Raw genomic sequence first — 24,334 nt, 5'->3', positions numbered from 1 at the left:
CCAATTTGCGGAATTTTTGTATGAAATTTGACTTGAAAAATTTGGCGTTATTGTACGCAATTCGTTTGGTAAAAATGAGGAAATATACCCAATGAAATTAAATAAAAGTTAGAATTAAAAACAGAAAGTTAAAATTTTTTATTATTTCTCTTACTCTTCCTATATAATTAAGAGTAGCTTTCACCGACTGGTTAGCAAATCTCTCAGAGAAATTTAATGGTTCTTTTATAGTCAAATAGGTACTAAAATTATTGCTTGAAAATTATTCACCAATATCTTGAATTTAACGGAAAACTCACATGCCGAGAATAATTTCTTTAAAATTTAAATTTCAATGTCACAAAAATTTATAAGAAGTGTTTTATATGACTACAAGCACCTAAGAATTCTAACTCTGTACTATATTAATAAAAAAAAACCTTTATTCAATTTTACGTATGTAAATAAATACCTTTATAACCTTTACATTATTTGATCTTGAAGATATTCTTCTCATGTACAATATTTTTGACTTCTTTCTTCTAACAATGAAATAAAAACGAAAAATTACAATTTCCTTTGTATTCAAGTGTTTGTAAAAAAGAATTTATTTTGAATTCATTCACTCACTACCGCATCAATATTTAAATAGTAAGATATTTTACATTCTGAGTACAAAGATAAAAAATTAAAATAAAAAACGCTAAAAATGTACATTTGCGTTTCTAACTATTCACAAAACTGTCTGTTAAATAAAATGTATAAATTCATGTATGATCACAGCCAAAGACCTAATCTTGTTCACGTCTATTTGACTATAAGAAAAACATATCCTTTATTATTATAGTATATATACATGTTTATGACTACTTTTACTTCACTATGAGATATCGTGATTTTGTTGAACAGCATCAAACATTCACTTAGTCTGTCTAAGAATATAACAATATACATTGAATTTACACATTACGATATATGCATATATATATATATATACAGTATTAAAGTATATAGCGATACAGTAAATATTTATATGCTTCCTTGATGTATTCTTTGAACAGAAGAAATAAATAAAGAAGAAAAATTTTAGAATTCTCAAAACACAACGTGCTACAAAACACAGAAACTCCTTAAATAGAATTTATAGCGTAACAAAGCAACATATACATATACTACCATATTATGCACTGACACAATAGAGAAGTCAACCCAACAATTATATTGTATATGCTTATATTGTACACCGCACATATCTACTCTATTACCATTTTATATTGTAACCATTATAGATAAATTGTTATAAAACCGCAAAGTTTTCCGATTTTTTTTTTTTTGTGTTTTTGGTTTTTGTTAAACTGGCTCGTGTTTAGGTACCGCGCTGTTGGCCACATTTCAAAAATCAAATAGATGAATATAATGTGGACATAAAATAGAAAAATAAAATAGAAGGAGAAAAAATTCACAGTTCACAGTTTGTTGTCTATTATATGGGGAATCTTTTAACTTCGTCCTTATTCTTTTCGATCTGCTGTTCGGTGTTCAACATTCTATATGAATATTATAAATTATTTATTAGTTTTATTATTTTGCAATTTTTAAAATTATTTCATTTTATATATGTATGTATATACAGAAAATCGTTTAAATGCGTGGTATTTTAGTAATATTGGATACATGATTATTCAAAATTAAAATATAATAGGGGAAAATGTATCTGTGCGTTCTTTAGGTAAATTTCCCGTTTGGTTTTGTTTTTTACTCCATATTAGAAAATTTTCATATTTGAACGCAAAAATCATTTAATCTTGAACGAAAAAAAACTAAAATTTTCTAGAAAAGTTCTTAGAAGCCAATGAAATTATTATTGTGATAGATATCCTTTTATTGCATACTTTTAGGGAAATTATGATAGAAACTCTAGTACAAGTAAGCATTTTAATATGAACTGTAATTTAATAATAATCAAAGGTGGCGCTACTTTAAAAAAGGGAGAACTTGCTATGGTAGCACTAAAGTTATAAGATTTTTTTTCAAAATTCGCAAGCTGTAGTTTCGAATAAAGCTTGGTCCATCATGGAAAAAAATATGAAGAAAATATTTTTTTCAAATGCAATCTAAATTCAAAGTATTGACAAATTTTTTTAAAATTTCCCTAATTTTTGATCACCAATTATTAAATTTTAGATATTCCCGTCGAACATATTGTTTAATCCCAACTGAAATTGATATTAAATATTTCACAAAATAAAATACTACTTTTTATACTCTATAATTTCAGTTATCGGGAAAATAAAATCATAATAAAGCATCACATATTTCTTTACTTCTTTCAATAATTCGATTTTAAAGTGTAGTTCTTCTTCAGCAACATCCACTACTATTCCAGCCAATATCAGTTTTATTTTCTATGCAATTGCAAAACAAACCGCAAAATGTTAAAGAAAATTATCAAGATTCAAGAATCTAGAGCTCAATTTGCGATACACTTATTATGATTATTATTATTGCTCCTATTATTTTATGAGGTCCAAGAAATGATTTAAAAGTTTATTATGTGTAGTCTTCCCTTATATTAAAGATCAATATTTTATTTTATGTTGTGTATTTATTATTAAAACGATTACTTTGATTTTAATCATAACGATGGTCTGCTGAGATGAAAGTAAGGAATTATAAAAATCATAGAAAATCTATAGGAAAATATTTTGTTTCTAGACTTTTCAGTGATTTTTTTTTTATTGAGGTTTATGAAATAGTAGCCATAAATATAATGACTAATAAATTTTTTTTATAAAACACTTAATATTTTTCATAAGCGCAGGAATATTTAATAGGAAGAAAATGATCTGCAATAAATGAAATAAATAATAAATTATGAAATATTTTAGTAATGTTTGAAGTTAATTCGTAATTTAAAATTTGCTATTAGTAAAGAATGTTATAAGGACTTTTATTCCAATGTTATAAGGCAGTAGAGTAGTAAATTTTTAATTCGATATTTTAATATACTTAATGCATAATTTTAAATTTAGTAGAATTTCTTTTCAAATATCGCTGCTAAGCACGAAAACGAAATACATAGAATTTTCAGTTGTTTAAAATTCATGTCGCTGCCTACAGGAACAACTGATTAACGAAGGATTTGTTGTATACAAAGTATTTTGACATTCCATTTGACACACAAAATGTTCATGATGACATTGACACTATTATATTATTACATTTTCCAAATATACTCAAAATTCCAATTTTTGAAAAATCTCGTTCTCCATTTGTATTCATTTTAATCGTCGCCTTTGATTTCTTACAAAATGTGTTTTTCACACATTTCTATTTTCTATCCTTTTTTCTGATACTGTCAAAATATTGGTGGCTTAAATTGTTTTTTGTATATTTTAAAATAATTAACTATTTTTATTCAAAGCATATAAAGAGCAGCACCATCGTATGTTCATTTGTACTGTAAATTCTATAAATTTAATTTTATCTAATTGTAAAATCATGAGACTCAAAATTTTACAAACTTAAAATCGCATTTCTGCAAAATTTTTAAGAAGGGATCTAGAATACTTCCAAACTAAGGCAAACCGATACTCGTATTAAGTATTTTAACTCCAAAACTAATTTAAAGCAAATTAAATTTTAAATTTGAATTTAATTGTTTTTTATTTTAAAACGAATTTTAATATCAAAGCAGTTGCCAGCAGTCACTAGAATATAAAAATTTAGTAACTTTCATATTCATATTACAAACATAAAAACCCGTTTAAAACAATTAGTTTTTCTCGTTTTTTTGTAGCACCTGATCCAAGTGTTACAAAAATTCATTTAATTACATTTGAAAAATTACTCCAATTATAAACGTGATAATTGAAATATTTTGAAATAAAACGAATCGGGTTAAATGAAAATATTGCACCGAGCTATGCAAAGAAACAAAAACTGCAAAATTAGTGTCCGTATAAAATTTTATAACGTTAGTTTTAAAATTATGATAAAAATTCAATATTTTTCCAATATAAATAGTTTAAATCTTAAAAAATTTTCAAAACATCAAAAGTATTTGACTATGCAACTGACTATATTATTCCACGTACTAATATGTAATTAGATCTATGCATATGTAGATAAAATTTTATTTCATTTTTAGTGTATACAAACTCATTACATAATCATTATTTATTACACCATACATATACTTACGTATAAAAGTAAATTAAAAAATAAAAACAAATAGAAAAACAATTCTCTTATTGGAGTGTACTGACCTACATAACTCAGAACTCAGATATTTATGTATGTGTGTCTTCAATGGGGACAAATATGCAGTTTTATTATAAACTTTGTTTTGAGGAACTAGAATAACCATAAAAAAATTTATTAAAATTTTTCCCCTCCATTTATAAGATCTAATTGACACCTGAATTCCATATTAAGGCGCTATGGTTTTGTAACATGAATGGAAAAACAAAGAAGTAATAATTTATGAGGAAAAATTTGTTTAAGATTATCCTACATTACCATTTGTGAATGTTGTAAATATTGTAGGCAAGTGTTAATCAAAATGAATGCGATGATTCTAACTCACTACTACCCGTAGTGAGAATCACACAAACAGTGATGAACAAATTAAAATATGTAGCTTCAAAAGTAGTTTCAAGTACACGTGACATACTTTAGGCTGGCTTTCGTCCAAAAATTCTGTTTGTTTAAAATATCCAAAATGCTTAGAATTAAAAATACCAATTAAAATTTGAATTCGTAGAGTGAAATCGTTTTAGTCGACTTTAGCCGACTTTAATGTTAGATTTTTGACCTATATGACAGCTACTCAAGCCTATCAAACTTTGCAGAAACTTCTTGCAAAATTTCATTCAGTCTTTTTAATTTTTGTAAGTTTTACAGCCTAATCGTGTATCTCACTTTTTATTCACTTTCAAGTCTCCATTTTTTCAATAACATTACTCAGTTTTTCAATTGTAGAAATAATCAACCAATTTCCTTGAAATTCGAAGTATTGAAATAACGAACCTATAAATTTTTTGGAACGATCAGGGCTCAGAAACCGAAACAGGGAACAAATTTACACTTTATCACATTTATAAAAGTAATTGATGGAATTTTGTAAAATTTAATATTTAAGTTTTAATTGTTCCCGAAACTGATTAGCGAGCTTTTCAGAGAATTCGGATAGCACAAAGCGAAACTCTACTAAGAGCCAAATTTACATTTTTCTAGTAATGTTAACTAAAAGATTACTAACATCCATAAAACTAGAAAGAAGGGTTTAAAAGATATTTTCATAATCGTCTGTAAAACTTTTGCTTAAGTAGACAATACACACTACGGTGGGTTATGTGCTGACTACATCAGATTTTTTTATTATTGCCTTGTTTTTATGCTTTTTTCAGATAGCAAACTTAATGCATAATCTATTAGAAATCTTTATGAGATGAAAAAATGTTTTATTGACGGTCAAATTTTTTAGAAAAATAATTGAATTTAAAATTTATTCAAAAACTATTTGGTACACAGAGTACTTACCTATATGAAATTTTTAATATACTAAGTTGGTGGTACGTTCAGTGCATGGATAAAAAAAAATTGAATTATTTTTCAATTTAATTTCATTTTTTCTCTCTTATTTCTTATTTTCATTGAATTTACATTCCGAATTACATATTTATATACATGTGGATAAAAAGATAACCATTATTTTTGTAGTGGTAAATGATAGTATGACCACTTAATATTAATACAGCAGCAGCAGCAGCAATCCGAATTAAAACGAGTACAATCTGATGCGCAATTCAAAATGACCAGCTATTAGAAAAAAATTTTTCATATATAAGTTAATTTGCACATATATTCATACATAATATGGAAACACATACAAACACAAATGAATATTACATAAAAGTGGTAGCACATGCTAATAACTTTATAAGGCCATAATATTTACCAAATTAACAACGCAACCACACCAAATACACCATCATACGAATATGTACGTCGATTATAATTGAAAAAAAAAAATTAATTTTTAAAATATTTGTAATTTGTTACATAATTGCTTTGATGTATTATAAGGAATTACATCTCAAATATTAGGCATTTTCTTAAAAGTTGATTTTATTTTTATTATTTTTTTTTTCATACAACAAAAAAAAAATCATTTCTTGTTTAGTATAAGAAAAAATTGTTAAAAATAAATAAGTATTGAGCATAAACCCATGATTTATAAAAAGCACACTTCATACTTGCGGTCACTATTTTAACATCACCATGTGCCATTTAAAATTTTACAGATTAATTTAATTTGTATGAATTAAAACTAAGAATTTGACACTAAAATGTCGAATTTTAAATAAAATTAAACTGGCGTACAAGTAAGGCAGCACTAATAATCTCAAAATTATTGTTATCTTTGGTGTTAAGCTCAAGGCTTTTGATTTCCCATACATCTAAAATTTCTAAAATATTTTCAGTGAGTTGTAACACCTAAATAACATGAACCTAATTAATTAATATTACCTTCATTAGTGAGCTTGGCTTTTGGCAAACCTTACAATATATGCATTAATTTTAACTTAAGCAACCGTATTGCATAACCAAGGCGTTATGATTACAATAAATTTCATGAGTTTTTAGTTTGCCATAATTTCTACCTGATGAAGAATCGTGAATGATCCATATTGGTAAAATATTGATCTTGTAATCTTTTGGCTAGTCTCATAAGTCTCAATTTTATTTTGGAGGTGGAATGAATTAATAATAACTTTTGGAGCATCATAGCTCTTGATATCTGGACCTTTACTTGATTTTAAATTTTTATCAGTTGTAAAAACAAATGTTAAACAAATTTTTTCGAAATTTTTTTAGATAAGTTTTTTCTGACAGCCACCAAGACTTCCGATGAAATTAAACACCAGCAACTAAATTTACATTTCCATATGGAAAGAAATATTCAATAGAGGTTTACTTGAAACTTAAATTTCTTGCCGTAAAATATTTCCAATGAGAAAAACATATTTTTGCTTTACATAACTGCGTGCAAATGCGTAAATTAAGTAAATAATCTCCCATCTGCCTATCTTAAATACCAAAACTGTGGACGGTGGAGCACAGCTAAACTGAATATGAAATTGTTTTATCAAATTTTTTAATTTTTTTTAAAAAGTGCTAAAAATGAGAGGTCCACTTATAATCCACTTATAATTCGTATAACCATAAGTGGATTTCAGAGCTTTATAATGAATGAAAACCAAAATCGTTGAAATGCCTTTTAATATAAAATAGTAGAAATTTTTCATATCTTTATCACTTTGAAATTTAAACAAAAAAATGTACACATTAATTCTTATTACGAAATAAAATTTCAATAATCTTTACAATTTGAAAACCTTTTTCAAATTAAGTACATTAAATATGCCACAAGATTCAAAAGTTTTTTTATTATTATTTTTAAACTCGAAATTTAAAAAATTTTCCATTTTATTAATAAGCGGCAAAAATATTGTATTGAATATGACTACATTAATTGCTTTCAAAGAGGGACACACAAATTGCGTTTTAAATAAGAATATTTGTGGGAAATTAATGAAATTTTTATTATAAGTCATGGTGGTCACAACGCAACTCAACTTTCCCGTTTTCTCAAATTCGAATCCGAATCAAATCCGAAAACAGCCATCTTTCTTTATAAGAGCGTTTTCTTGTTTTATGTTTTAATTAATTTTATGAAATTTTTGTCACCTCTGTGCTTATTGTGTATGAATAGAGATGAAATTTAATAAATACTTCTTGCTCTCACTTATGTAAATAAATTTGTCGTCTGTGAATACTGAATTGCATATGAATAAATTTATTAAAATATTGATATATTAAATTAAATCAAAAAATTTTCTCACAAATCACAAATATGTTAAATATTATTTATGCTTTCATTTTCAGGGATCTGATCCAAGAGCTGCTACATGTCGAGGGAAACTGCAGAATCGACGTTGTAAATTAAATCAAGAAATAAATAAGGAATTAAGACTAAGGGCTGGCGCAGAAAATTTATATAAAGTAAGTAGAAATTCTAAAAACTGTAAAATATTTCTCAATACTTGAGGCTTCCAGTTCATATGTATTAAAAACTAATCGATTAAATTCATAATACCAAGATATAATTTAAAAGTCAAATTGCCCTGCATCGTATGGCAATTGATATTACAGATAGGCCGTGTAATTTCAATAAATATTAGTTTACATTCCAAAATAATTGTAACAAAAATGACAGTTTTACAAAATTAAATGATTTTCCTTCATCTTTCATAAATCATTTTCTATTGTTTTAAACTGAAATCCAAAAAATCTAAATTTGTCACATATGTGAAGAGGTATCTCATTTATTCGCTTCAAAAAATCAAAGCTCTGTCTTGTTCTGTCCGCTCTTTTCATTTACATAGTTTGTTTATTAATATAATAAATCTTACTAGAAGCTTGTGCGCTCACGATCTTTATTCTTTTTAGAAAAGAGAATTCTACTTATCACTCCAATTATCAATGCCACTATACTATTCAATCAAACGTAAAAGTATTAAATATTTTATAAACTCTGCACCATATGCCAATTAATACCAATTTAATTGTATTTTCTAAGAGGTTATTCCTCTTAAAACCCTGCAAAATATTCATAAATTTTTATTGATTCCCAAATCAGAAATATCTAAAATTCTTTTAATCAGGGAAACCCAGTTTTCTTCGTTCAAATTTAAAAGTCACAAGGAAATTTCTTGTATGAATTTTTTTTCAATCAAATCTTCCTTTTACCATTCAAAAAAATTGATTTTAAGAAACTACACCCTTACATTGTTGCAAAAAACAGAAAATTGAAATTTATTGATTTTCATCCTCTCATGTAAAATCAATATTTCTTTCTTCCTGAATTCAATACATGTATGAAAAGAGAAAGAATAACATGAAAATATAAGAACCAGAAAAAATAAATCCATTTAGAATTCTAAGAATTTTATCTGGTTCTGCGCACCTTAAAATAATCAAAAATTTCCATTTCATGACCACCTACTTCAACCAATTTAAATGCTTATCTACATACTTTTCTGTTTCTGTTTTGTTTTAAAATTCAACTTTATATTATAATTCTTAGGAATTGAAGTTCTGGTTTTTTTAATTTTGAATTTTGAGTTACTACTTACCATACTATACGATTAAAAGTTGCTATGTATGAAAAAGGTAGATTAATTTGATAAGCACAAAAAGCCTGTTAATGGAAAATCCTTCTTTTTAATGTTCTTGTCATTCAAATTAGATTGAAATGAATAGAATTTTTTCTTGAATTAATTCATTCAATGTCCTATAAATATAAGACAATAAAAAAACATGATTTTTTCTAAATTGAATCTCTAAAATTGATTGAATAATTTTAACGTAATGGAAGAAAAGAAAACTTTATAATTCTAAAAACATGAGAATTTTCAATAAAAATTTTTCTTTCATGAGGTCAACTAACAATTTTTCTTTTATATTTTATAGGCTACAACAAATAGAAAATTAAGGGATACTGTTGCATTAGAGCTAAGTTTTGTAAATTCAAATCTTCAATTACTTAAAGAGCAACTAGCGGAATTAAATTCATCTGTAGAAATATACCAAAACGACAGGTAAGCCACGCAATTTTGTTTTTGGAATTTTCAATTAATTATTCATTGATATTGCAATAGAATTTTATCTACTATAATTCAGAAATACCATTGAAGAACTTTTAACAAATAATAGTGTAAATTCAGTTTGAAAATGGTTGATATTAAAAAATAGATGCTGAAAGATTTCATACTTTGTAACTCAAAAAGTGGAAATTAAAGTCATGTTGCCAACTAGTAGTTGCATAATTGTTTACACACTTCTGCCCTATAAAACTTAAAACAGGTCAATACTTTTTCGCCGATCAGTTTAGTGATGGCACTTTTTATATAGTGATGGCACCAAATTTACGAGTTTTCGGTGGAAACGCACTTTCCCATGACTGGGAGGAAGAATAAGTAAACTAGTGCTGATCATACAAGATTTTATTTTTTATTCTTATCCAAAATTAACAAAATTTCAATGTTCAGTTTTTGTAAAAACATAAGTTTTTCCAACTTTTTATAAAAGCAAAGTACTGACGTTTCTTCCCCAAAATTAAAGATCCGGCCATCATATTAAAATTTCTCTTAATTTTCGTTATCGTTAATATTAAAGTGTTCTTTCAATATCTCTAATATAGGTCTGCAGAATGTCATACGAAGATCATCATTTTGTATGACTAGTTCACACATTATCACATGGCGTACAGCAATTTTATCTTGAAATTTTGTATTTCAGCTCTAAAATTGTTTCAATTTCATATTAGAATATATAGGAACTAGTTGTAGAATTTTTTTGAAAAATAAAGTTCACCTGAATAAGCCAACTACAATTCCAATTCAATTTTAAAAGAAAATTATAGAAAAAACGATTTTTGTTGTTGAAGCAAAATTTTATTTTTTGTCATTCAGAAACGTTTCCGTCGGATATATTGGAATAAAAATCGATCGAGCAAAATTTTATAAACAAAGAGACTGCAAATAGAGTCTCCATAAATCTGAATTTTTTTTATAATTTAGAGTGTTGACAATAAGACTTTTGCAGCACAATTACAAACACTAAATAGAAACTTAAGGAAATCGTCTTAATTTTTTCATAATTATTACGTAGGTATTATATAGAAGACCACAATTTGATAATGAATAATTTTTTAATTAAACCATCCCTGTGCATAAACCGAGTAAAAAACACCTAAGTCATGGTTCATAATTCACGCAAATTACAAATTGCAAAAAGAAAAATTAAATTTTTTCTTTACTTTTTTCCAGCAAAAAAAAGGTTTTATTTTTCATATTTTTCCTATATTAAAAATACAATGCAGTATCCATATATATATATGTATGTGTATATATAGGAATAGGTAAATATTCAAAAAAGTGTAGCTATGTTAATAATTTTTTTTTAAACTTGAAAAATAACCTAACCATATTGTTTTCTTTAATTTTTCCATTATTATTACAATTTTCCCTGTTGGATTCGTTTGTTGCTATTCTCCTTGTTTTTTTTTTATTTTATTTTGTATGTGATGCAACATGTTATGCTAATATTAAAATTAGCAACACCAACAGGTTCTTTTCTCATTATAAAATCACTGGAAAATAAAACCAACAAACCACAAAATTACAAAGAAATGAGTTTAGCGATTAACGACAGCAATAAACCAACAGCTTTGACTTTTTTTTTGTGAAAATAATAGGAAAAGAATTTTAAAACATAATAAAAAAAAAACATATGAATTTTTTTTTTTTTTAGATAGATCACCACCCCAGATAGACTTCACTTAATTCTTAATATTATATGTGGAGGTATACGGACTTGATGACGATTACAAAAGACAAAGAACGACAAACAACGTCAGATCAGTCAATGAACACTAACCAATTCAATTTTCATCTGCTACGGGAGGACTTAAAAATTGACGTAAAAAAATAAATATAAAAATTGCAAATGCATTTTAAACGTAAGAAAAAAAAATACGAAATCGCCAGTTAGTGTTGAAAAGACAAAAATCTACAATTTACCGTGTTCCTCATTATTTTCAAGTTCTTAAATTTTTTTCCTTTTCATTCTTCTTACCATTTACAGAATGCAATGAGCATAAAACAAAAAATTTAAAAAAAAAAGTTTAATTAAAAAACCAGTTATTTTGCCAACAATTGGGATTAAAAATTGAAAAACAGTTCTAAAATTTTAACACTTGTGGTACCAAGACCTTCTTAAAAAATTGATATTTGAATTTCCCATATCAAAACCAAAGCTTTACTTATTTTAAAATTAAAAATAGATTTTTTAAAATTGTAGAAAGCTTTGAAACATCAAATGTTTTAATTTGAAAAGCGCATTCTCTCAAACTTCCGAAACCGAGAATTTTTGATCCGAATTTAACTGAGAAAACGAAAATAGCTTAAAAAATTTTGCATAGTGTCGAATATTCCAATATCACTTAGTGCTATTGCTATACAAATATTTTATAAGCAAAAGCACGTATTCATCAATTTCACAACAAAAATAACACGATGATAGTTTAGAGACAACAATCGAGATCATAAATAACTATAATTCGAGCATAGTAGAGAGTCAGTTGAAAAATGAATCAGCGAAGCACCTATTGTTTAAGTTTAAGACCTAATTTTTGTTTTCTCTCCAAAAACTTAAGATGTTTCAGTGTATGTTTTGGTCCTAATCGAAGGGTTAATAGTTTTCTGTGATGGTAATAAGGTTCTTTGCCACAGATTCAGATATATAGCATTCATGAGCGTGGGATTATTTTCTAATTTAAGCTTTAAATAAATTAATTAAGATTACCTTGCTCTTGACTTAGATTAAGAATCTTGATTTCTGCTTATTCTACCAGTGAAAATCATATTTTTGTGATATACTTCAGTTTTTATAAACTTTTACATGTAGGTATTATAAACTATGTATTTAAATTAGAATTCCAACCATTTTAACAATTCAACTAAATTGAAGCTTCCCAATGGGAGCAATATACAAAATAGGTAATGATTGTGCACAAGAAATTATTTTTTTTTTATATCAAAAAGATCTCATCCCATTTTTGATTGTATGAAATTTTTCCTTCCCTAATAATAATAATAAAAACAAAAAATTTTTTCAAAAAATTAAAAAAAAACTTCCCGATTTTATTCTTTTTCTCTTCTGTTCCTTTATACTTTATCACATTTTTAAAGATGAAGTCGAATAAAATATTCTGATTTTTCTTCTTTATAATTTGATTTTACGATTGTTTTGCATTCACTTCCATTCCCAATATATATTCGAGTGCATGAATGTGTCTGTATACAATGTGAAGTATTTCATATAAATAACAATCAAACGACGTATACCTACTTTACTGGCAAACTTAACTAATAAGAAGAATAGAAGAATCAGACCTCACATACCTGAGCATGTCATTGAAATCATTTGGTTAAAACAATAGCGTGAAGATGATTTTCCTTATTCTTTTATATGTACATAAATATATATATAAACTTTAACAATTACAGTATATGAATCCCAAAAGTAAAAGAAAAATTTACAAGGAAGGGGACAAAACCAAAATAAAGGAAACAAAAATTAGAGATTATCCAAGCGTAGTTTATGAATTTTTTCAAAAGTATTTTTATGAACGAATTACTTACTTACTTTTTTTTTTGTTGTGATACCCCCATTATTATGAACATGCTTAATATAGAACTAAAAACAATAATAGTATATAACTAACTACTTGGGTTCAATTTAAGTAGTAGCACCAAGAACACACCAATACTAGAGAATAAAACATTACCATTGAATTTAAAATGTGGTATTGTTTACAATTCGTATAATATTTTTTACTTTTTTTTTATTTACCAATTCTCTTTTTTTATTTGTTACATATTATGCATTTCTTTTTTAGCCCTCTATGGAATTTTTGAATTGTAGATCATTAAATCCTTGCATGACACAACAATGTTAATTCTTTTTGAATGCCTACATATATTATTTTTTAGGTTAGTTAGGCGTACTATTTATTTTTTTTTTGTTTATAATATTTTTCTTATATGCGGTTTCTTAAAATTTTAAATAACATACTTGAGTATTAGTGCACCTTCCTATAAAGTTCAGCTCACCAAATTGTTTCATCATAACTGCTCGTATAGTAAAGTTTTTAAAAGTATTTTTAAAGTAAATTAAATGGAAACCTGTAGACTTGCATGCTTGTGTATGTGTAGGTTTTAGTAAAGAAAATAATTTATGATTAAGTCTCGAATTTATGTAAATTTAATGAATCTTGAAAGAACGCAGTTATTATTTATTATAGTTTTATTATTTTCAAAATTCTTGTAAACAGTCTCAAATTAAAATTTAAATTTAATGAATAGTAAGCGCAAATATATTATAATGAAAGGCGAATAATCTTTGTCCGAAATCAAAATTTCCTGCAATTACAGCAAAATCGAGAAATTACTATTTTTATTACCTCATTCTGTTACTCAGTTAATGAATTCCTGCAATCACTTAAAAAACCATTGCATTGTTGAAGCGAAATTTTAGGAACTATAGAACAAATTTGAATCAAACATAGTCTTTCCCTTTTACATCATCTTAAGCTTCTACAACTTTATGGGGTTATTCCAAAGCCAAAACTTCGAAAAAAAAAATTTTACTTTGAAAGTGTTTTTAAATTTTTTACATTTTAATTAATTGATTTGAATAACCGAGCGTAGTAAGTCAGTTATTTGCAGTCCTTCCTAGTAAAAATAAATTAATTTTGAACTTCTGATTAAATTGTGGGCTTACGAATTTCAATGGATTTATCCTAAAACTACTAACACCATTAATATTTATTTTAAATGCATTTGACTTGAAATTGGTTTTAGGCAAATTGTGATTGAAAGAGGCGCATTGATTACATAAGAAGAGTAATTTAATATTACTTAAATTTTTATTTTTTTCGATAAAAGTCTCTGAAAATCTTACATAAATCACTCTTAATCAATTGATTTTCAAATTTATAGTCTTAATAATTATACTCAGTTGATCATTAAGTTTTACGAATTCATTTAAGAATAGCCTTTAGATTATTAATATAAAAAATAACGTTAAACAAAATAAAATATTCAAGAATTCTAATATTGTAAGTTTAAGGTACGGCAATGAAACTAACGTTATAAAATAGATTCAGATATGTATGCATGTATGTATGTCATTTGCTTTAATATTTATTTTTACCACATCCTATTATAAAAACGTGATTAGATTACGCACACTATTCAATGATTTTAAAAATCATTCAAATTCATCAACTTATGCAATTACACTATTCAATAGAAAAAAAAAACTAAGTTCAATATTTTACAATAGAACTTGTTAAAGTAATTAACCTTTGAACAAAAAAAAAATTTAACTCCTTAATGTATTAAGAGACATGCGATGGCCGGAATACAAAAATAAGTATGTATTTGTATGAACGAATGTGTGTTCAAAATAAATACTTAAATCACAATTAAGGCATTATAAGTTCATTGAAAATTCGTTGCTGGTTTTTTAAAATATCTACATGTATATTATTATACGAAATATATACACATATGTATACATAATACAAAAAATTTTATTCTTATACACACAAATTTAGGTACATGTCAAGCGTTATTAAAATTCTGAATTGTGTCGCACAATTGAGTGAATTGTAAGGTGCGCGACGGTAAAATTATTTTCATTAGAAATTCTAAAATAAGAAGTGGATTAAAAAAACAAAAAAGTAACAAAATTCTTCTTTTCTTTTTATTTATTTCTATAAGTTCAATAAAAATTAAATATTTTCAATTCAATACGCTTATGTAATATAAAATTTGCTATATGGGTAGTGTTCATTAAATTTTTCTATTTAAAATGGGTCGAACCCATAATTTGTAAAATATTATCAAAAAATTTTGCATAAATATAGGAGAAATCGCAGCATAATGAGTAGTAACTATTAATTAAAGAATAAGAGTATAATTTTGAACAAGAGGATGATAACTGTTGCATTTTAGCTTTCTGGAAGTTCGACAGAGCTTGTTGTAACGAAAAAAAGAACGAGCGAAAATTGCCAATATTAATATGTTGAGGAGTAATTAAGGAGGAGTAAAAGCTAGAAAAAAAAAATGGTTCTTGTAAGCGGTTTAACATAAAAGGCAGTTCGTAGAATAGACTTGATTGTCTGACTTTTGCTTCTATTTCTTAATGATTGAGGAAGTGTGATTCCTGGCCGTGCTGCTTTTACGGAATTTCCAAATTGTTCTTAATAAGCAGTTTTAAAACAAAAACAAACGAGGCACATACCTTAATGCCAAGTTATTTTATTCAAGCGGTATCATACGATGGAAATTAATAAATTGACAAAATAGTCATGATCATTTCCCTACTTTAATTTTACGAGTACTTACTTTATAATTAAAAATCCGTTTTCCTGTAATATTTCCAATTAGGAATTTATTATATTTAAAATTTTAAATTTCTTTAAGTTGAATTGTTTCTTTAATAAACAGGACGCCTCTACCTTAAATAAATATTGTTACCTCGCATACCACGTTCTTCATTTTAAACACAAAAGTACCACAAAAAAACAAATAAAATTGTGTTCATCTCGCATACTAAAATAATTTAACAATATTGATAAATGATTGCTTAATGTTTTATTGAATAAATTACTACACATTCGCTGTCTATTTAAATGTCAGAATCCGTGATATTTTATTTTCATGGTCACTTCAATTATTCAAAATGATCAAACGAATCAATCACGGTAATCAATCCTCTCAATTGACAAGCCTTTCTTAAGAAGTTATACCTAAAACATCCACACATTCACACTTTTTACTTAATAAAAATAAACAAACAAAAAGATTTTTTATCTTAATTTCATGAATTCCGATCAAATCACCCCTCATCGGACATCACAAGAATTGAAAAAAAAAAATATTTACCATTTTGTTACTTTCAAGTTTTTTTTTTTATTTTTGTATCTAAAGAGTGTCAAAAGACATTTTGATGACAGCTTGAAAAAATATTAAAAAAAAAAAAAACAAATTTTCGTTTTATTTTCTTTGGAAGTTTAAGGAGAAAAATATTTTTTTGTCCATTAAGAATACCATTTTGGCTCTTAGAATTATTTATTATGTAACACATAGTACGCTTAGTGCTTACTTAAATATAGAAGATTTGCGTCAATGGTCACATGGATTGAAATTCACATATTACGTAATTTTAATTTGATTTAACAGAATAACTGGCAAATTATGGCAGAAATTTTGAAAAAAGCTTTAGGTTTCGAGTAAAATTATGAATGCATCCTTAATTTTTTTCAATTTTACTTAATATTTTTACATTTTTCTATTGATTCTTATTTATACATATGTAAGTAATATGTAGTTCTTGAAGGAGCCATTTTAAAAAGATCATCGAAAATCAATCATATTACAATTAACACGCAAGCTTTTGATTAATTTATGGAAACTTCTATCAATAAATGAACACCTCTCTAGTAAGAAAGAAAAAGTAGTAAAAGAGATTAACTAGTCGTTTATCGAAATGCATAGATCTAACGTCAATTTTACTTATTCGGAAGTTGAAATTATATTGCACAATAAGTCAAGTTGACGTTAGATTTGCATTTCAGTAAACGTGCTCTTTATGAATGGAAAAAAAATTATTATTAAAATCCAAATTTTATTGCCTCATTACATTATTTATATAAAGGCAGAAAGGTAAAGGTAAATGCCATACCATCAAACAATATAATTATTTTTCTTAACTCACATAATTAACCCTTAAATTCGAGTATTACGTTAAAGACTCCTTTAATTTTATTTTTTTTAACTCATTCTAAATGTATGCAATCTTAAAAAATATTTCAGTATAAGAATAAAATTAGCACTTAAATGACGTAAAAGGTAGAATTTTTAAACTATAATGTTAATAGCTGAACTGTTCACTTGTTGAAGGGAAAAATTCTGTTTTACGAACCATTGCTTTGGCCCAACTTTATTTACTGGTAAATACTGGCAATAATTCTTGCTATTAGATAATTTTTATAATGATGAACTTAATTTGGTTTATAAATATATTTCTTAAAATTAAATGGCCTTCCTCAGTAATGATCTCATAAGTTATACAGTCAAATCTCCATAACAAGAATCATCCTTTTGAATCACGAAATTAATTAGTACTGGAGAGAATCCACATTTAGGGATTTTTATTAATTTTTTAAAACAGAAATTGGTCTTTTTTTAAATTAGTATTTGTTGACGTTTTGTATAAAAAAAAATTCAATACACTCGCAGAATTGGCAAATTTCGTAATAAAGAGGTTGTTTATACATTAAAATTGATTGCTTTGGAGAAAATTTTAGAATAAAGAGAATTTGTATTTATAAATTTTATGTTATAGATGCAATTTTCATCAAAATGACGTGAAAATTGTTCGTGTAAGGAAGAATTTCGATCTATGGAGATTTGATGCTTGGAGATCAAAAATACAAGAAAATTCTGCTCATTATGTGAAATACAATAATATTTGTATTGCCTTTTACAAGTAGTTGCAGTGTAGTTAACGGAAATTTTGTTTTAGAGGAGTTCATGTTATACGAGTTTGGCAGTATATTGGTTAATAAAATTATGAAAAAAAAACTATAAAAATAAATACAAGATTAAGAAAATATTTAATGTAATAATTTATTCCATAATATTTATTTTATTTTATTTTTTTCACTCTTTTATATTTTATGTAGTCATGAAAGCATTATGCCAATGATACCACTGGGTTTAAAAGAAACTAAAGAAATAAATTTCCTGGAACCATTTTCAGACTTCATTTTAGAACATTATAGTGAAGAATCATCTATTTACATAGATGCTATCGCTGATATAACAGATACACGACAGGTAAATTTAACATCGATAATAATTACAAAAACAACATACAATATACTACAGAATCATGAAGCCGTGATTCTCACAGTATTCATTTATCGCACCCGCAAATATTTAAATTTTTTTTTTTTTTTTAATTAAAAAATGCATTTAAGAATAAATTGTAATTTTTCTTTACTTTTTGTTTTTTTTTTCTTATAAATTTTCTTCAACTAATTATCATTATTTATACCAAAACATATTATCATAATCATCATCATTTTTGTAATCGACATCACTACCGTTGAATTGTTAAAAATTCTATGACACGCTACACCATTTAATATACATATATATACATATTCACACATACAATAATATTGACTATATAAAATGAATTGTAAAATTTAGGCTGCACGAACTCCAACAAGAGATCTACAGGGTGTATCATTACTCTTCCGATATTATAATCTTTTGTATTATGTTGAGAGAAGATTTTTTCCGCCAGATAGAAATTTAGGAGTATACTTTGAGTGGTATGACTCATTAACAGGTAAAGTATAATGATAGAAAATTAAATTTAATATAAAAACCATGATTAAAAAGAAGAAGAAGAAGCAACTTACTCGTAAAAGAGAAAAATTAGAAAAAGAAAGAAAATAAATTCAAATTGCCTATTGTTCCAAAGTAGATTCTCATTTTTTTTCCTCTTTCATAAAGAGAATAAAAAACAAACAAAAAATTAATTTTGTGTCTTCTTTCTTCTTCTTTTTTTTAAATTTGCATTTACAACATTTTTACTTTAATAGCTTTTAACTGTTAAAAAAAAAAGAAGATGGCTAATATTTATGACTTTAACATATTAAATGAAGTTTTAAAAAATAAAAATAATTATTTTATTAACGTTCTCATTTAGCGCTATACAAACATATTTTTTCTCATTTCTTTTTACCTATAATTTAAATTAAAATTTATTTATTTAATAGGAGTCCCATCATGCCAGAGAACAATTGCATTTGAGAAAGCTTGTATATTATTTAATTTGGGTTCAATTTATACTCAAATTGGTGCTAAACATGATCGTACTTCTGAAAAAGGTTTAGATGCAGCTGTTGATAGTTTTTTAAGGGCAGCCGGTATATTTCGTCATATTTTTGATACATTTACGAATGCCCCGTCAATGGATTTAAAACCACAAGTATTAGATTTTTTTGTATCATTGATGTTGGCACAAGCACGTGAATGTCTATTCGAAAAATTACAATTACAAATTGAATCGCTAGCATTAAGAAATTCAAGTCATGTAAGTTTTTATTTTATATAATGAATTATTCCTTTAATTACTGTTCTATAATTTTTATATGTGATATAGAGGGGAAAGTTGGACTTAAATAAGAACTCCTTCCTGCAATGTGCTTATTTTATACGCGTCCTCTTCTGAATTTAAAATAAAAATTGCGGCTAAACATGCTACCACTCAATTTTAAAATTTTCTTAATTCAGAATAGGTTTACCAGTTCCTCCACGATGATTAATGAGAACAGTAAAAACACATTTTCTAGAAATTATTTCAGTTACAGCATCAAAAAGAAAAATATAGACTAATTTATTAAAATACTTTAATATAAAAGTGTTGCCGCATGTTAACTTTAGTTATATTTCAACTCTACATAAATAGATTTACTTGAGATGATGCGAAAAACTAAAATTCTTAAAGTTTTTCAAAATGAATTCTGAATAATTTTAATCCTAATTTGAACTAAAGTCTTTGTATAATCAGTAAAATTTTTCAGTTTGCCGCCAGTAATATACAGGGTGATTCACCATCAAGTACATATACACATTTTATAAGGGTCTTTTAAAACTTGAAGTGCAAATGGTAGTTTTACCATGTCTCCTGTACCGCAAAAGATTTTTAACACTATGTTCCGAACAAAAACTTTACTCATTTTCGACCCGATGGTATATGGCTCCTAACTTGTTGTTGAATCACTCTGCATACATATTTACATATACACTACATACTGTCAAAATAATTTCCAATTTAGCTTAATTCGGGCAGACACAATACATTACCAGCGTAAATGTTTTAGTCGGCCCATTCCGCAATCATAACCGTATATGTAGTATGCACTAAAACAATGATTGTATACTTGTTATACATATGTATAACACACTAAACAGTCATATAGTATTAAAAAATAATTAGGATGCAGTAGCCACAGAAAACATGAATCTATTTTCAAACTCTTAATAATTTCATACTGTTCTCAATAATTAATTTCAATGTATAAAAAATTATTGTTAATTTAAATAACAAAAATAATAAAAAATCGTATTGGATTACGCATGCTTTTTTAAAAAAAAATAAATAATTTATGCTTAAAAACGCATCCCAAATTCATAATAACATTGTAATTTTATTTTTCTTCAATATCTACATATTTATAGTTATATAAGGATTTGGGCGGTGAAGCAGCTCAATTATCATTTGAATATAATGAAATGCACAAAAATATTCAATCAAATGAAACCCATACATATTTACCTGAATGTTGGGCTGGGTTGGTACCATTAAAAGCGGAATTTTATAAAGGTAAGCGCCAATTGTAAAAATAAAACAAAAAAATTTACAAATATTCAAATGGCATAGATTATAAAATTGTTAAATATTTAAAAAAAAAATTTAATATTACTTAAAAGCCATAGTAAAATTTTATTACAATTTGGTAGTAAAGTTGTAATATTAAACAGTTACTTTAAAAAAATAACACGTTAACAAAGAAATCATTGAATTTTAAAAAGGTAAAATCAATAGTGTATTTAATTTATTTAATTTTAATATCGGAATTTGTGGATTTTGACTCCTAAAATACTTTCGATTTCTTTTAGAAAATTTATTTATTTATTCCTATCAGTAATTTTTAAAATATATTTACTTTGAATCGCGTAAGATATACACAAAATGTGAACTGCATATTTTTATATGTTGTACATTTGTTGCCTAAGCAAATATAAGGTAATTAATGCACGCCTGTAACTGCAATTTTTTATTAAAATAGGCTTTTGAAATTGAAAATTTACCAGACATACGAAATTAAAAAGACTTACATAATTTGGTTCTCAAATTTTAATTTAGTCTTAACCTTGATAATTCGAATAAATAGAAACATTTTCAAATTTTGCAAAAAAATTGCACGTACAATTGTTTCGCATTGTTCATCAAATCATAAATGTTTAAATTTCATCTTAAAAAATAAAAACAATATAAAACTGAAATTTGGTAATCAGTTCTTTTTACTTCAAAGATTTTTCGTAAATTCGGCAGCCGTAGAAAACTGACGACTTTAAAAAAAAATAATTTATCAATTAATGTGAATTGCAAAATTAATTCAACCGAACAAACTGGATGACTTTTCAAACTAGTTCCAACTAGTCTCCTTTAAGTTTTAATTAAAGTATTTATCTAAAAAAATCTAGAACGTAAAAGTATTGATCTTTCAGCCGTGACAAAATTACTTAAAGCCTAATTCAGTCTTTGTACAAGAAAACTTGCTTTTGAAGAGAATCAATTCACATTCAGTGGCAATACTGCTTTTATTATTTGCCCCTGAAACTATGCAAATTTAAGTTACAGAATTTAATTTTTAAAGAAAAATGCCCTACATATATTATGTACGAATAAATAACAATTATGAAAGTAATTGATTGCTTTGCATTTTCCGTATAAATTTCAAATATGTCAATACAGTGACATATTAGACATCTGTAATGTAACACTTAACAATTTAATACAAATTAACACTTTGCTTATAATAATTAATGAAATTTAAATAAATTTTGAAAAATTATTGAAACTGCAAAGATTCAGTCCGCTTGGATTTGTGTACATTAAAATGCGTTTAAATTAGTTATTCTTATTTAGTGTTATACGTTTTTCAGCAAAACTCTACTTAACACTTTTGCATTGAATATTTTAAACTTTGTAATTTTTAATTAAAAAACTTCTACTCAGTGTCTAATAAATTCTTAATTATAATTTTTTAGCATTGGCTCATCATTATGAATCTAAAAGTTTGAATTCAAAAGAAAAATCAAAGGATAAGTCACAATCAAAGCCAAAAATTAAAAAAAATCCAACTATTGAGTCATTCATCGACGATGAAGACAATCTTGATAATAGTCATAGTGCAACTGCATTAAAATTAGCCCACATTAAAGAATCATTAGCTAGTCATGAAGAAGCACAAAGACTACAAAGGATGTGTCGATATTTGAAAGTAAAAAATTTTAATTTTAAATTTGTTTTTTTAAGTAAAAGAATTAACCATTCTTTTGATATATAGAATAAAGCAAGTTTAATATCAGTTCTAAGAGATGCACACTACAGAACAAGAGATGAACTGGAAAAATTTGAAGAAGAAAAAATTATTGAAGAAATCGAAGAAGATTTTGATTTAATTGAAGTTTCAATTGATGGTGAGCCTTATTTACTTTAATCTAATAAAATTATTAAAAATTATTTTGTTTGCTTTTTATTTTTAGCATGTTCAAAATTTACATTATCATTGACTGGTCCAGATTTTACATCATATAAAGTAGATGATCCATTTAAAAAGTTAGGTCCAATTGCAATATTTTCAGCTAGACGTCATTGGACAGCTCCACGTTGTGTACGATTACAAAAAGGTTCATCATCATTATATAGTGATCGCGGTATATGCCATTGTTATTCATCATCAAATGAAAGTCATAAATCTGATTGCTCAAAAAGTGATCAAGAAACAAAAGATTCAAATTATGATAATGCAGAAAGTTTTGGCTTTCATATTAGAGGTGATGCACCAGCTATAATATCACATGTTGAAATGAATTCTTTAGCTGATGTGAGTCAATTAAATAGATTAAAAATAAAGATTTTTTTATTTTTATTAATATAATATTTTTCATTTAATTTATACATATAGTTGGGTGGTATTAAAGAAGGCGATTTTATTGTTGAAATATCTGGAATTGATGTTAAATGGTATACACATCAACAGGTTGTTCGAATAATTCAATCAGCTGGTTCAACGCTTGAATTAAAATTAATTACTCCAATGGATCGAAACTATTTAAAAGTAAATCGAAAATTTTTAATTGACTCAATTAATAATATTTTCAATTTGAAATTCTTCATTGTAGCCAATGTCATCTAAAGGTTCAATTTCAACATTATCAGCAGCTAGTTCATCTGGTGTATCGTCTGGTTCATCCAGTCCAACTGGTACAACATCTAAACCAAAAACTCGAATAAAAGGAACAAAATCACGTTTAGGTAGTCTTTCATCCAGTACTTGGAATCCATTTCGAAGAACACACAGTCTCGGAAAAATTTTTTAAAAATATATTATAATTTATAATTTTATAAAAGACAAAAATTTAATTTTGTGGTGCTCTTATGAAAAAGCAATTATAAAAGATGAAAAAGAAAAAAAAACAAAAATGTGGCCATTTTCTATAAATTTAATTTTCCAATATATTTTATAATAGTTATAATATTTACACATTTACACACATACATAAAAATGCATATACTTATTATGCAATATATATATATATATATACAAATTAATATTTAAATATTGATTATTAAAATTTAATTATGTAAATAAAAATATTGAATTAAAAAAAAAAATAAGAAAAAGTTGTTTTCTAATTTATAAGTGAAAAAAAGATTAAAATAAAAATAAATTCTTTGCTCACATTAAAAATATTAAAATTATATAATCATGCGTTATATATAAATGCATACATACATAATTCTATATAAATATTTATATGTAAATATTACATTGTATTTTTCT

The 24,334-nt window shown here is 25.7% G+C and overlaps 1 protein-coding gene across 1 annotated transcript in view; it reads left to right on the top strand.

Moving 5' to 3' along the window:
• Positions 1-24,076, top strand: part of LOC129618955 (rhophilin-2) — a 37,974-nt gene extending 13,898 nt beyond the window's left edge. The window contains exons 2-12 of the mRNA XM_055533995.1: positions 7,933-8,049; positions 9,520-9,647; positions 18,368-18,521; positions 18,900-19,041; positions 19,475-19,791; positions 20,940-21,084; positions 22,536-22,768; positions 22,835-22,967; positions 23,034-23,374; positions 23,456-23,608; positions 23,673-24,076. Coding sequence (XP_055389970.1) covers positions 7,933-8,049; positions 9,520-9,647; positions 18,368-18,521; positions 18,900-19,041; positions 19,475-19,791; positions 20,940-21,084; positions 22,536-22,768; positions 22,835-22,967; positions 23,034-23,374; positions 23,456-23,608; positions 23,673-23,870 — 2,061 coding nt within the window. The 3' untranslated portion in view covers positions 23,871-24,076. The remainder of the gene's footprint in view (positions 1-7,932; positions 8,050-9,519; positions 9,648-18,367; positions 18,522-18,899; positions 19,042-19,474; positions 19,792-20,939; positions 21,085-22,535; positions 22,769-22,834; positions 22,968-23,033; positions 23,375-23,455; positions 23,609-23,672) is intronic.
• The last annotated feature ends 258 nt before the right edge of the window (positions 24,077-24,334 follow it).

Source organism: Condylostylus longicornis, unplaced genomic scaffold (assembly GCF_029603195.1).
Source record: "Condylostylus longicornis isolate FDR11 unplaced genomic scaffold, ASM2960319v2 ptg000010l, whole genome shotgun sequence".
NCBI classification, from domain to species: domain Eukaryota; kingdom Metazoa; phylum Arthropoda; class Insecta; order Diptera; family Dolichopodidae; genus Condylostylus; species Condylostylus longicornis.
The sequence above is the reverse complement of the archived record's forward strand: the minus strand, read 5'-3'. Positions and strand labels throughout refer to the sequence as shown.